We start from the raw sequence: 15574 nt of genomic DNA, 5'->3' as shown, positions 1-15574 counted from the left end.
CAAGAGATCCACCAGATTTTGCAAAAGCTTTAATAAAACTTGTTTTGTTTTCCAACACCTTTGGAGTTGAATTTTTATTCCTCACAGGAAACAAATAATTCTGAAAAATACAAAATTACAAATAATGAAAGCTAAAGGATCTCCTGAGATAGTAAGAAGTACCTGAGGAAATAAAAGGGACAGAACCGATTGAAGAAAAAATATTCATATTCCAAGCGGGAATACTGATCAAAAGACATTCAGTTCTAGAAAAATATTACCTCAGAAATGGCAGAAGTATGTGGGAATTTAGAAGGCTGAGGGGAACCTTTCAAAAAGGCCAAGTGTGCAAGGGAGATGGCAACTACGTATTAAAGGAAAAATATGAAGCTATTTTTATATAAATAAATGGGATGAGAAATAGGTGGTTCTTGAAGAGTTAAGAAACAAAATACAAAAAATGAAAGATTAAAGGGTCTCCTGAGGTAGTAAGAAGTACTTGAGGAAATAAAGGGACAGAACTGATTGAAGAAAAAATATTTACAAATGGAACCTTTGCTTTAAAAAAAGGCACAAGCAGTACCAATTTTGTGAGACGTAAAGCTTAAAGTTCTTTCTGTACTCAGAATGCATGTTTAAGAATCCTTAGATTTCATTCCACCATTTCCAAAGTTTCTCCTTTATGTGAAATACAGGTAGTCCTCGACTTACAACAGTTCATTTAGTGACTGTTCAAAGTTACAATGGCACTGAAAAAAGTGACATAACCATTTTTCAGAGTTATGACCTTTGCAGCATCCCCACAATCATGTGATCAAAGTTCAGATGCTTGACAACTGGTTCATATTTATGACTGTTGCTGTGTCCCAGGGTCATGTGATCACTTTTTGCGACCTTCTGACAAGCAAAGTCAATGTGGTAACCAGATTTGCTTAACAACTGGGTTAGTAACTTATCAACTGCAGTGATTCATTTAACAACTGTGGCAAGAAAGATCATAAGATGGGCCAAAACTCACTGAACAAATGTCTCACTTAACAACAAATTCTGGGCTCAATTGTCATAAGTCGAGGACTAGCTATACCTATCGCAAGGTGACACAAGTATTTTTGACACTCCATCTATGGATACATTTTATATATATTTTATTCATTTATTAATATCTCATCCACATCTATTAAGTCACAGGTATAGCCTTCAGCTCTTAGGACTTTGGATTTTGATCATCTGGAGGTAAACAAAGAGACAATGGCCATTTTAATTTTGATAGCTGCAAATTTATTCATTAAATTTGCTGCCTATCTTGCTGCCGGACTACTCTGGCAAATCTATGCTACTTAAAAAAAACTTTGGTCCATGACTGTAGGGCAAAGGAATTAGTAAGGATCTGTTCCTGGTGAAATGGTCAGAACATCATAATTGTGACACGTATATTGGACGGAGACCTATGTTGTAAAGTTTTATAACAATGCATGTTTTCCAATATTTTTAGGAGATTCCAGTTCCAGTGGTGATCTTTACAACGCGTTTGTCCCCAACAATGTGATTACTGTTCTATACAAAGGAAGAGACAGCAATAGTGAGTGCAAAAATTACAAGTGGTTTAGATTATTAAGCATCCTCAGGAATGCTGCACTATAATTGAAAGACGAGAGGCAACAATAAACACAATTTGGAAAACCAGCTTTATGCTGATCAGGGAAGGCCCAATATATGATGGAAGTAAACCATGCCTGAGAATAGTTGAACATTTAGCAAATGGTTCGACCCTGATCAGGAAATAAGGGGAAGAGATTTTGTTGTCCAAAAAAGCCTGAGAATCATGCCTGATTATGCAGTGTTCATTAAAAAAAAATATCAAGGATGGATATAACAAAATATTTATTTCTGGCCAGAAAGCAGATGCCCAGGAACCAGATCAAGCATCTCTATGTGTTCAAATCTGTATGTGTGCATATGTACCATTGTCAAAAACCATACTCCAAATAAGATAGGCCCAGAGCAAAAAAGGTAAATAAAATTTAATATAATAAAATGTCATTGCCATTAAAATAAGGAAGCAAATTAATTTTTATTTACATGCACCATTATATCTCACATCCAAACATGCCCTTTACATCTTCAGCTGAAACAACAGAGACATGAGAGATTGGGGAAGGGGTAATTTTGCTGGAAATAGAGAGAGAAAAGAACCAAAGGTGTATGATCCAGAAGAAGAGTGAATTGAGGAAGGAAAAATGAATTGAGGAGGGGAAAGTGAATTGAAGGGAGAAAAGGCCCACTTTAGCCCTTAGAAAAACAGTTAAAATTTCTACAGGCAAGCAAGGATAAACCACAATCCTCCAAACCCAGATTTAGGATCAGGATTAAGGGCTGGCTAATACTCATTCACAGCTATATAGTCATTTATGCTTATAGCCCAGTTATATTCAACATAGATGTCTGCTCCCAAATACACTGAAAGTCAGCATCCCCAACTCAACTCACAGATAATGAAGGAAAAAAAGTCACTTTCCACTTGGATAATCTATATACTATTAGATCTCATCATGAGATGTACAGGTATAGTATAGGGGGGGTACCTTGCTCAAAGGTGATGTCAGAATCCAATTATATTTCATCTTTAATCATCAAATATAGAAAACCCCAATTCTGCCTTCTCTGGATTCTGCCATAAGAGGGAGAGAAGGGGGAGAACAAAGGGGCTTTATGGCCCTCACTTCCTTCAGTATACTTCTAAGGAATTGAATGTGTTTATTGCAACCTCAAAGAGTTTGAATGTAACTAGCACCAAAGAACCTTACCATAACAAAGAGAGCTATTTACCTTTCATGTAGTTTATCTGAAGTCTCCATCCAGACGGAAGAAAGGAACAAAGGGGTGGAATTGTGATGCCTGAAACTATCACTGGAAGGGGGGGTGATTGGGTGGGACTGCTGGGGAACCCCTTAAAAACCTTGAATGGGAGAGCTTGGACCCCAAGTCCTGTCTAGCACGCCTGCAACCACTTCTTCTTAATAAAGGATTCCTGTTGAAAGAATTATTTCAAGAGTTCTGTCTTCTTAAGATGCAAAGTGGGGTGGGTCCTTACATTAGACAGGACTTGCAAAATTAATCCACCTGGAAGGGAGACCCTTGCCAGGGGATTTTGCAAAAATTGACCATGTCAGAAAATGGAGCAAGAGAGGGGGAAAACTCCCTGGAAAGAGAGCCGCTGACCCAGTTGGAACCTTGCCAGAGGTTGGGATCCGAGAGGCCAGATTCCTCAGGAGAAGAAGTGGTGGAGACACAGGACCACAAGCCTCGCTGGTCGATGGGCGTTGGAAAGAAAAGTGAGTGGGGAAAGGAATCAAGAAAGGTGACCCTGAGACGGGGGACCAAGCAACCAGAATGGAAGCAGGAGATGGAGAAATCCCTGCACGCAAGTGAAGAGGGCGGAAGCTGGGCACCGTACTCAGACTGGATCCTAGAGAAAGCTATTGACCTGATGAAGAGAACTCTTAGCTCCCTAGGAGGGGAGAATCCTGAGCCCTATGGCCGCCCCAGCTCCTGGAGCCGCAAAGGGAGAGACACCGAGGGGGACGTGGAACCTGCAACCCCGGGGACATCTACTGATCCAGTAGCCCCCACCCCCTACCGGACCACAGATGGCAATCTGGATGGAAGACACTACCACCAACAACGGAGGCACCGATCCATTCCAAGACGTCCACCGTTGGAGGTGAAATTCAAAGGGGAGCCAACATGCTTGGGGTTTTTCCTAACCCAAGTCCTCAACTACATGGAGGAATACGGGCAGGACATTCCCAGTGACAAAGCCCGCATCCGGATTGTGCAATCTGCCCTGGATGGACCGGCTGCAGATTGGGTGGTGAACTTGAATGACTCCAATGCCCCAGAACTCAGTAACTTCAACCGTTTCATGTCCTCTCTGAGAAGACGATTTGAAGACCCCCTGGCTGATCGCATAGCCCATGAAAGGATAAAAACGATGAGGCAAGGCAAACGCCTGGTGGCTGAATATACACAAGAATTCCGGGCCATTGCCAGCAAACTGAATTGGCCAGAAGACATCCTCCTTAGCCATTTCAAAGATGGACTAAACTATGATCTATATGACGCTTGCCTGCCCCAAGGGGACCCACACCGACTTGAGGAATGGTACGTCTTGGCAGAGGAAGCAGAGATCGACATATTGAAGAGGCACCGCCGAGGAAAACAATGGAGCCGCCCCCTGCCTGAGCTGACACACGAGCCGGTGAAATCATCAGCTACAGCCAAGAAGCAAATGGGGTGTTTCAAGTGCGGAAGAGAAGGGCATCGAGCTGTAGAATGCCGCTCAAAGGCCCCCCAGCACAACCCAGACAGATCCCCAATCAACAAATCCGGAAAGTCTTCAGCTAAGCCAAAAGAAATGGCCATGAGAATGATGGAAATTGCAGAAACCCCCACTTCTGCTCACCAAAGGGAAAGAACTCCAGCCTACACCACAGGGCCGGTGGATGCCTCAGATGACAGCTCGGAGGGCGAACCCCTGGTAAGTGGATGCATCACACCCATCTTCAAAACAGTGATTATATTAATCCCCCCCATGCCCGAAGCTGTGAAGGTGAAAGCCTTAATAGACTCTGGCTGCACCCGCTGCCTCATTAGCCCAACACTAATGGGGAACCTGGGCATCCCATCCAGGAGACTGGAACAACCAATCTCATTTGGCCAGTTAGATGGATCCATAGCAGGGGGGGTGCCAGCTACCCTAGCCACTCTACCAATACACCTCTCCCTGGGCAAACATGAAGAGGACATAATGTTTGTGGTGACCCCAGGCATGTTATGCCCAATGATTCTAGGGATGGAATGGTTGAAAAAAATGGAACCCCTGGGTAAATTGGAGGACGACAGAAATCAAATTTCCGAAGGGGGACCCTATGGACTTAAAACCCCAAGGGAGGCTACCAGAATCAAGAATAGAAAAAGCATCCATAGGAGAGGAAAAAGGACTAACAGAAATACCAGAGGAATATAGAGACCTTGCTGAAGTCTTCAGTGAGGAAAGGGCGAATGAGCTCCCCCCCCCCACCGACCCACAGACTGTACCATTGAATTCAAGCCTGGGGCAAAACTCCCGAAGCCCAGATTATACTCCATGAGCCCAAAGGAGAAGGAGGAAATGGAAAGATTTATAAAAAAAACCTAGAGAGAGGTTTCATTGAGTTCTGTCTTCTTAAGATGCAAAGTGGGGTGGGTCCTTACAGGTAGTAACTGTGAGACGGACCTCAGAGTCCTAGTGGACAATCACTTAAATATGAGCCAGCAGTGTGCTGCAGCTGCCAAAAAGGCCAACACAGTGCTGAGCTGCATTAATAGAGGGATAGAATCAAGATCACGTGAAGTATTAATACCACTTTACAATGCCTTGGTAAGGCCACACTTGGAATACTGCATCCAGTTTTGGTCACCACAATATAAAAAAGATGTTGAGACTCTAGAAAGAGTACAGAGAAGAGCAACAAAGATGATTAAGGGACTGGAGGCCAAAGCATATAAGGAAAGGCTGCTGGAATTGGGTATGTTTGGTTTAATGAAGAGAAGGACGAGGGGGGACATGATAGCAGTATTCCAATATCTCAGGGGCTGCCACAAAGAAGAGGGAGTCAAGCTATTTTCCAAGGCACCTGAAGGCAGGACAAGAAGCAACGGATGGAAACTAATCAATGGGAAACTAAGGAAAACTTCCTGACAGAACAATTAACCAGTGGAACAACCTGCCTCCAGAAGTGGTGAATGCTCCAACACTGGAAGTTTTTAAGAAGAGACTGGACAGCCATTTGTCTGAAATGGTATAGGGTTTCCTGCCTGAGCAGGGGGTTGGACTAGATGACCTCCAAGGTCCTTTCCAACTTTATTATTATTATTATTATTATTATTATTATTATTATTATTATTATTATTATTAATCATCGCACAGTCAGCCAGACTGTGCGATGATTAATCAGACTGGATTTGGCATTTTGTCTACCTATCGAGTCCTTACCCAGGACCTGGGATAGGCAGATGTGGATGTTTGATGGTATTACAGATATCGTCGCAGGATGGAAGCAGTTCCTAGTAAGGCCGTCTTTTGCAATTGACTAATAGCGAATTTGTCAATGCCAATGGTGTTCAAGTGGTGCTCCAGTTGTTTTGGGATTGCACCCAAGGAGCCTATTACGATTGGTACTACCCTTGCTTGCTTTTGCCACAGTCTTTCTATTTCTATTTGTAGGTCTTTGTATTATTATTATTATTATTATTATTATTATTATTATTATTATTATTATTATTATTATTACCACCACCATACCTGGGTAAACAGGGATACTCAGTTGAACCGATGGCACCTAAAATTTATTTGTTTATAAAATTTATAGGCTGCCCACCTTACCTCAAGGCAGTTTATGGCCTAATTTACAGAATGTATCCATTCTGGGACAAGTGACTCCTGAGGGAATGAAATTTGGGGAAATTATAACTGCCTCATTGCTACTGACTGCTGGTGTACTGCTGGGACAGTTTCCCACCTACTCTCACAATCCCTTGCACTCTCCCACACTCAGCAGCAGCCACTTACCTGCCTGTTGGGAAGAGAAGGGAAAGGGGAGATTTTCAATGCTCCTTACCAGATTACCACAAGGAAACTCAATGGGGAGGCCAGGAGAAAGTTGGAGTTCACTCCTGTTCCCACAGCTTTTTTGCTCATCACTAGTCATTCAGTTTCCCTGCTTAGGTAAGGCCAGGCTTACCACTTTAGGTAAGGCTTTTTTTCTCATAGAACGCCCAGAACGGAGTTCCGGCACCTTTTTGGGATGGAACCTTGTAGGGTAGGCAAGGCGGATTGTATGACGTGTGTGAGTTCCAGCACCTTTTTTTTTTTTTAAGAAAAAAAGCACTAGGTAAGGCAATAGCTTTAGCAATAGCACTTAGACTTATATGCCACTTCACCATGCTTTACAGCACTCTCTAAGTAGTTTAGAGTCAGCATATTGCCCCCAACAATCTGGATCCTCATTTTACTGACCTTGGAAGGAAGAAAGGAAGGCTCAGACATTCTTGAGGTGGTTAGAATCGAACTGTAATGCTACATTCTAACCACTGCGTCACCACATTCTCAAATGATGTCCCAACGAGGAATGGATTGTCAAGCGATTTAATAAAAATCTAGGTATTCCTAATATCTAACTGCAGATTTGGCTGTATATAGTTGATTTATATTGTACCTACTACACAGATTAGATGTTGGCTTTCCCCTTTTAATAACGTGGAGCTCTTCCAAAGTTTCCTATAATCTTTTTTAACTGGTCCATCCATTCTACTTCTTCTCTTCTCCTTCTTTCACTCTAACTCATTTTTTTCTAATTAAATAATCCATTCTCTTTTAATTATGGCATGCTGATCAGAAATGGAATCACTTAAGTTTTTTCCATATTCCATGCATGTACACAGCCTTTTCTCCATGTAGCTCCTTTTATCAGAACTTCACTACTCTGAAAGAAGTTCCTCCCATATTATATACAGGCAGGTGGGTTCTTCTTTGTATGGATCCTTTTATGAAAAGAGAGGGAACTATTGTGACTGAAACTCTTTCCACACTCCTGGCACTCATATGGTTTCTCTCCCGTGTGGATCCTCCTATGTGAACTAAGGGAACTGCTTGTATTGAAACTCTTTCCACAGTCCGTGCAATGATATGGCTTCTCACCAGAGTGAATCCTCTTATGTGATATCAGGGAACTGCTTGTATAAAAGCTCTTTTCACACTCTGTGCACTTATACAGCTTCTCTCCTGAGTGGATCTTCTTATGAGAGCTAAGATGACTGCTTTTACTAAATTTCTTTCCACAATCCATGCACTGATACGGTTTCATCCCAGTATGGATCCTTTCATGGGAACTAAGGGAAGCACTTTGGCTGAAACTCTTGCCGCATTCCGTGCATTTATATGGTTTTTCCCCCGTGTGGATCCTTTTATGGGCAGTAAGGGAACCGCTGGTGGTGAAGCTCTTTCCACAGTCTGTGCATTTGTATGGCTTCTCCCCTGTGTGGATCCTTTTATGGCAGGAAAGATTTCTGTGTTGGCTGAAGCACTTTCCACACTCTGTACATCTATATGGCTTCTCTCCTGTGTGGATCCTTTCATGAGAAATAAGATCAGTACTCTTGCGGAAGCTCTTTCCACATGCTGTGCATTTATACGGTTTCTCCCCTGTGTGGATCCTTTTATGGGAAATGAGTTCACTGCTTGTACTGAAGCTCTTTCCACAATCCATGCACTGATATGGTTTCATCCCTGTATGGATCCTTTCATGGGAAGTAAGGGACGTGCTCTGGCTGAAACTCTTCCCACATTCCATGCATTTATATGGTTTTTCACCTGTATGGATCCTTTGATGACTAGTAAGGTTATTGCTCCAACTGAAGCTTTTTCCACACTCCGTGCATTGATACGGCTTCTCGCCTGTGTGGATCCTTTTATGGGAAGTAAGATCACTCCTACTTATAAAGCACTTTTCACAATCTGGGCATTGATATGGTTTCTCCCCTGTGTGGATCCTTTCATGGGAAGTAAGACCACGTCTCATTGTAAAGCTTTTTCCACACTCCATACATTTAAACGGTTTTTCCCCTGTATGGATCCTTTTATGAGAAATGAGATCACTGCTTTGACTGAATTTTTTTCCACAATCCATGCATTGATACGGTTTTATTCCTGTATGCATCCTTTCATGGGAAGTAAGGGAAGTACTTTGGCTGAAACTCTTCCCGCATTGCATGCACTTATGTGGTTTTTCCCCCATGTGGATCCTTTTATGGGCGGTAAGGGAACCACTTGTGGTGAAGCTCTTTCCACAGTCTATACATCTATATGGCTTCTCCCCTTTGTGGATCCTTTTATGAGAAGTAAAACCAATACTGAACCTCCTTCCACATTCCATCCTTTTATATTTCTTTCCTGCGTGGGACTTTTTATGCAAAGTAAGATCATTGCTTGTAGAGAAACTCTTTCTGCACTCTGTACATTTATATGACTTCTCCACTCTCTGAGTTGTTTTCTGGGTGTTAAAAGTACTGCTGTCGTTAAAGCTTTTCCCACTGTCTGAATATTTATGTGATTTTGGTGTCTCAATCCTTTGATGTAAAGTAAGACATAGACTCAAGTCTTTTTTTCCATGTTCCCTGCATTCAACCTGATTCTCTTTAGAGTGGGTCCTGCTACATTCATAGATGAGTGATTTATTGCTGAATGCTTTCCCACTCTTTAAACAGCTTCTTTTTTCTTTGTGAGGCTGGATATTGAAGCTGCAATTTTCTCTGTACTGAAAAATAGATGATTTTTCCTTCCAATTATTCAGCCAGTTTTCTGCAGTCACCTTTAGTTTCCTCCGATTTTGCAATATCCCTTTTCCACTCTCAGTCCTTTCCAATGAATTTACACCTGGTCCTTTATAGTCTTCAGGCTTCCCCCTTTCATCTGTTTGGAAGAGAGACTAAAATTAAACATGAGATGTTTAAGACCTAAAGTGAAATGCTATCACATCATATTCTGCTCCTTTTTTATTTCAATACTACTGTATCAAGATTTTCTCTTCTAAGCTACATGGTGATGGGAATATTTCCGGGGCTTTCTTTATTGCATCTCTGATCCTTCTTGTTAAATTATCTCCAGAAAGTTGGAGTACTAGGAGGCATCTGAGGTATGAGGTCCCACAAAGCTCCATTATTTTTACCTATTGGGGAAAATAATTTGGTGTCAAGAGGAAACGTCTGGAGAGTAGCATCTAGAGTTCTGGAGTGGACTATCATAACTTTATTGCTTAACATTTAATTTCAAGTGGGGAAGGAGACAAGTTGAAATTAAATCAAGAGAAAATGGAGGTGCTGTTGTTATAAGCAAACTGTATTTAAATGCTAGGATTGAGTGGGTTTGAGATGAGTTGCCCTCCCTTGAAAAAATAGGTCTGGACTCCAGGAATGTTCCTTCACCCTCAGCTTTCTTTACACTTCTCAGCAACTTGCTTATTCAAAGTTACATCTGTGAAAAAAACAGAGTTAGACTGTCAGGATATCTTGTGCCTTATCTCCCCTATGCCCCAAGAGCGGAGAGATTGTTTTTATCTCTACTTAAGCACTTCATTTTTTTATGACTTTGTCTATTTTGTGGTCTCACCTGTTCTTCCTTGCAGGAAAATGGCAATTTTGCAGATATACAGTACCAATGCACCATGGTTGCTACATTAACATGGCATTGTTTGCGGTCAGTCTGTACAATCTTATTGTAGCAGCTAGTTTTTTTTTGTAGATGTGGCATTTGCTGTGTTGTTGTTTTCTCAATTCTGCTTTTCTATGCATTTGTTCTGAAAGCTTGGTCTTGTGCAGCCAGAATTAGTCCCTCTGTTTCTTTCTTCAACTACATGCACATTCTACAATTGTGTGCAAAAACATCATTTGAAATGAAATTGCTGCTCAATACAATTTGAATGTACAGCCAAATATTGCACTACTTTGCGCTGAGCAAATGTGCCACTCTTATTAACCACAGAAGAAAAATGGTAAAAATGAATTAAGATGCCCAATAGAAATAAGATCAAGTAACCTGGCACATGTTCTTGTTAGCTATGGCTTGATTTGTTCAGAGAGTATTAAGAGAGGAATCAATGCATTGACAAAAGTGTTAGTGAGCCTCCTTAGAACAGTGGTTCTCAACCTGTGGGTCGGGACCCCATTTGGGGTCAAACAACCATTTCACGGGGGTCGCCAAACAATGCAGTCCGCCATTTTTCCCCCCTTTTCCTTAGCTGTGCTACTCCCTTTTATTCTATTGGCTTTTGAAAGCCAATAGAATAGACTCTCTTGAATAGAGTCTAATTCTATTGGCTTTCAAAAGCCAATAGGAATTGTCCAGGCTGTCTCTGCCCTGCTGAGCCCGCCAAAAGTCCCATTCTGCAAACGGTGCTGCACCAGTTGAGTAGTCCTCGACTTATGACCAGTTGAGTAGTCCTTGACTTACGACCGGTTGGGGGGTCACGGCATTAAAAAGGTTGAGAACCACTGCCTTAGAAGATTCCCCTCCCAGTCTAACACCATTGACTAGCAACTATGTTTTCTATTGAGCTATTGATCATTTCACAAAGCTTCAGATGTTTCTACAAACTTCTCTTATTTCCAGACATTTGATTATCCAAATATGTGGCAGGGAATCAAATGCCTTCTTGTAACCAATCCAAACTTTCTATTGAAATTATTTATTTATTTTGATTTACATAGCTGTCTGTATTATGTATGTGACTCTGACCATGATGCGCATACGGTCATTTCCATTCTCTCTAGGAAAAGTATAAACCCTAATCACCTCTGAGAAACTAGTAAAAATATACTTTCTCCACATATTTCAATTCAGAGCAAAATGGATTGCTTACCCATGAAATTCACAATCTTAGCATTTCCCCCCCCCCCAAGAAATCAATAAGCTGCTTAGCTCTCATTGGAATATACCTTCTCCACCAACTTCAACCCAGAACAAAATGGATCCCTTACCCATGGACTCCACATTCTTAGCATTTTCCAGCATGACCTCTCTGTACAGGGATTTTTGGTCAAAATCCAGCAGAGCCCACTCCTCCTCAGAGAAAAACACAGTTACATCTTCAAAGGACACAGGGATCTGAAGTACAAAAACACTCCTTGTTAACGTACACTTCCAGAAAATACTTGCAAATTCTTTATTCTAATGGTAAATATTCCACTCATTGGGAGCAACTCTTAAATTCTTCTTGATCTACTCCTGAGACAAGATGAGGGTGCAAAATGGATTCCAATACTTCCTGCAAGGTTGCTTATCAAGCAAATATTGGGATATTACTATATGATATTTTAATTAATGTTTTATATTGTCCAATAGGACATACACAGTCTTATACTGAACAACTAGAAAAAGTTGGGAGATGTCCTCAAAAAGAAACTTGAAATGCTATGAATGTATGGATGTTATCAGAACACTGGGAAAATGCTCTGAATAATTGGTTAGATGTGAGCTATTAAATTGATGCTGGAAAAGACTCAAACTGCTTTGGAATTACATGTTCCTTGAATAAATCATGTTGCACTTTGAGAGATGGGACCCTCCTACCTGAGTTGGAAGTACAGCCACTGTTTCTGCTCCACCACAACGAGGAGACCTTTCCATTGCTTTAATCACCATTGTTGTGCTTTCTAAGAATGAGATAAAAGCAGAGGAAAGACATATTTTAAAAAACAGTTGGAGAAAACCGAGGGGGGACATGATAGCAGTGTTCCAATATCTCAGGAACTGCCCCAAAGAAGAGGGAGTCAAGCTATTCTCCAAAGCATCTGAAGGCAGGACAAGAAGCAACAGATGGAAACTAATCAAGGAGAGAAGCAACCTAGAACTAAGGAGGAATTTCCTGACAGTTAGAACAATTAACCAGTGGAACAACTTGCTTCCAGAAGTGGTGAATGCTCCAACGCTGGAAGTTTTTAAGAAGAGACTGGACAGCCATTTGTCCGAAATGGTATAGGGTTTCCTGCCTGAGCAGGGGTTGGACTAAATGACCTCCAAGGTCCCTTCCAACTACTACTACTACTACTACTACTACTACTTCTTCTTCTTCTTCTTCTTCTTCTTCTTCTTCTTCTTCTTCTTCTTCTTCTTCTTCTTCTTCTTCTTCTTCTTCTTCTTCTTCTTCTTCTTCTTCTTCTTCTTCTTCTTCTTCTTCTTCTTCTTCTTCGTATTATTAGTATTAGTATTATTAAAATTTTGTACACAGGGCTAATACAATAAACAAAACTCATGAATATAAAGACTTTGGGCAGTGCATACTCCTGAGGAGTCCCAATACATCAAAAAGAGCCCTTTTTTTACCTGATGGTGTCTCCTGAGATGATGGGTCCTCTTGTCTCAAGACAATTTCCTGAGAGAGATGTGACACATCTCCTGATGCTTTAGAACCATGGGTTGCCACCTCCATCAAATGGCCATGAATCTGAAATAGCAGTGAAGAGAACATTACTGCCCCCTGCGCCAGCTTGTTAATATGACCTTGGAAATAAGGGATGAAGGAGGATGGAATCATTTATCTATCAAGGATACATTTTATTAAAGCCGTTATTATATTTAAGACTTCATTCATATCGTTTTGATGATCTCACCTGCTGCTTTCGCTGTGTTTTCTGCTCCACATGGCTCAGGAGGAAACCTTTGGCTAAGGTCACTTCCTGGGAGCTGATCTCTGCTCCATGCATCCAGACACAGCTCTCCAGCTCAGTGGGTGGGGTGGCCAAGGACTGTTGCAGGATTATCATCTGAGCTTTCACGCGGCTCTCTTGTTTCAGCCACCGTTCGTAAAGATGATGGAGTTGGCTGCATATGACTTGGAGTCCCTCAGCTTCCTGGCAACAGAGCTCCCTGAAAGGGCAACACTGGACAACACAATGTATGACTACTTCTTCCAGAATGTTCTGCTTGGTCCTTGCTGCTTGTCCAAACAAATCCAAAGGCTCTTCTGAATCTACAAAGCAACTTCCATTCACGGGAGCAGAATGGGAAGGAGATCCTCCTTCTGCCATCTTGGAGAACGAGGTCTTTCTCGCTTGAATGATTTAGGTTCTATGGGAAGTAAAATTCAGCTTCCAGGATAAGATGAAAATGAGTAGAGACCTATAATCCAACATGCTGAGAAGAACTTTCTTTCGTTATTCAATTTGTAATTTATGTTCCTGAGTGGCCTGCAAAGAATAAAAAACAAGGTAAAACAAGAAGCAACGGATGGAAACTAATCAAGGAGAGAAGCAGCCTAGAACTAAGGAGAAATTTCCTGACAGTTAGAACAACTTGCCTCCAGAAGTTGTGACTGCTCTAACACTGGAGATTTTTAAAAGAGATTGGACAACCATTTGTCTGAAATGGTACTTATAGGAGGTCCTACCAGAGCAGGAGTTTGGACAAGAGGACCTTCCATCTCTGTTATTCTGTCATTCTATTATTCAAACACAGCAGATTACAACTGCTAATGAAAATAATTGCAAAGGAAGGGAAAAAAATCTTAGTCATTAATACAACATAAACAACTTCCACCAGAGACAGACATCACAAACAGTGTGCAGGTTAGAAATCTCCAAGTTTGTGGGTTTTAATTTTTTTTTTTTGTGCAAATATCTACCCAAGGTGCTATTTTGGAAGGACTCAGATATCCAGGGCACTATCAACATGGGATGCAGATCAGTCTGGCCCCTTGAACTTCTGCTGAAAGGAATATTTCCTTGTCTCCAAGTCCTGGAAAGATCCCAAGCCAGGAAGATCCTGAGATGCTCTCAGCAGACAACAAACCCTCAGCAGACAACAAAGTCCTCCGGAGGGAGCTTGTGCAGAACTGAATTTTAACCTAGAAGAGGTTCTCCTTGCAGAAATAAGTGTCTCAGGCATCAGGAGAATATTGACATGGGATGCAGATAAGCCTAGCTCTTTGGGCTTCTGCAGAATGGAATATTTCTTGGCTTCCAGTCCTGGAGAGAACAACATTCAAGATCAGGACACCCAGATCCTCTAACCTGCAGATGCACCCAGCAGACAACTAGCGCTTTTGACAATCATACGGAAGACGTGGGAGGGGTTCTCAGCTTCTGCAGAACTCAACCTTTTACCCAGAAGGGGCTCTCCTTGCAGAAATAAGCGTCCTCGGCACCCCTTAAAAAGGGGGCAAATGAGTAGCGGGGATCTTGGGGGGGTGGTTTCCAGAAGAGCTTCTCTCCAGATCCGGAGACTGAAATCACCCGAGTCTGGCTCGGCAGTTCACCAGAATCCGCTGCTTCCCGGTGAGGAGGGAAGGAGGCGCTTCGCAAGCTCGGCAGCTGCGGGAAAGAAAGGGCCAGCAAAGAAAGGAAGGCTCCGTTTGCAGACTCGGTCCGCTTCCTGCAAAGCGCGCCCTCGGCGTTGGAACGGTCACTTCCTGCCCTCTCTTGTAAGCATCGGGCGAGACGCTTCTCCCCGGAGCGAGCAAAAGCAATTCGTCTGAACCCGGCGGTTGTTTGCGACGGGCGCCCTCTGGCGGGTCTTGCGTGCCAAGCCTGCTGGGCGATGGACGGGGAGATGAGGTTTCCAGCCCAGGATTGGTGGAGAGGGAGATGCCGCTAGACTAGAGCCCTGGCAAGGAAGACTCGCTTTGTAGCTCTTCTACTCCTTTCTACCATTTTAAAACACCTTGGTAAGGCCACACTTGGAATTCTGCATCCAGTTTTGGTCACCACGATGTAAAAAAGTTGTTGAGACTAGAAAGAGTGCAGAGAAGAGCAACAAAGATGATTAGGGGACTGGAGGGTAAAACATATAAGGAACGGCTGCTGGAATTGGATATGTCTAGTTTAATGAAGAGAAGGATGAGGGGGGACATGATAGCAGTGTTCCAATATCTCAGGGGCTGCCCCAAAGAAGAGGGAGTCAAGCTATTCTCCAAAGCGCCTGAAGGCAGGACAAGAAGCAAGGGATGGGGATAAATGGGGATTAGAGCTCATCGTCTCTCCCTTTGTACTCTTGTTTTCCAAAGAA

General features: G+C 42.3%; 1 protein-coding gene across 3 annotated transcripts; it reads right to left on the bottom strand.

Annotated features, from left to right (window-relative positions):
• Window positions 1-7151: 7151 nt before the first annotated feature.
• LOC120303109 (zinc finger protein 271-like) lies at window positions 7152-15283 on the bottom strand. Of its 3 annotated transcripts, none has more exons than XM_039332285.1 (6): window positions 14193-15283; window positions 13183-13758; window positions 12896-13016; window positions 12143-12225; window positions 11551-11677; window positions 7152-9487 (listed from the first exon to the last, which is right to left on the bottom strand). In XM_039332285.1, exons 2-6 carry the CDS (start codon window positions 13597-13599, stop codon window positions 7524-7526), a joined length of 2712 nt encoding a protein of 903 aa, XP_039188219.1. In that variant the 5' UTR covers window positions 13600-13758; window positions 14193-15283; the 3' UTR covers window positions 7152-7523. The 3 variants fall into 3 exon arrangements, with proteins under 3 accessions (XP_039188219.1, XP_039188220.1, XP_039188221.1); XM_039332286.1 differs by having other exon boundaries at window positions 14581-15283; XM_039332287.1 differs by having other exon boundaries at window positions 14674-15283.
• Window positions 15284-15574: the final 291 nt, after the last annotated feature.

The sequence above is a fragment of the Crotalus tigris genome, unplaced genomic scaffold (assembly GCF_016545835.1).
Source record: "Crotalus tigris isolate CLP2741 ecotype Arizona unplaced genomic scaffold, ASM1654583v1 scf7180000024460.1087499, whole genome shotgun sequence".
In the NCBI taxonomy this organism is placed as follows: Eukaryota; Metazoa; Chordata; class Lepidosauria; order Squamata; family Viperidae; genus Crotalus; species Crotalus tigris.
This window is presented reverse-complemented; position numbering and strand designations above follow the sequence as displayed.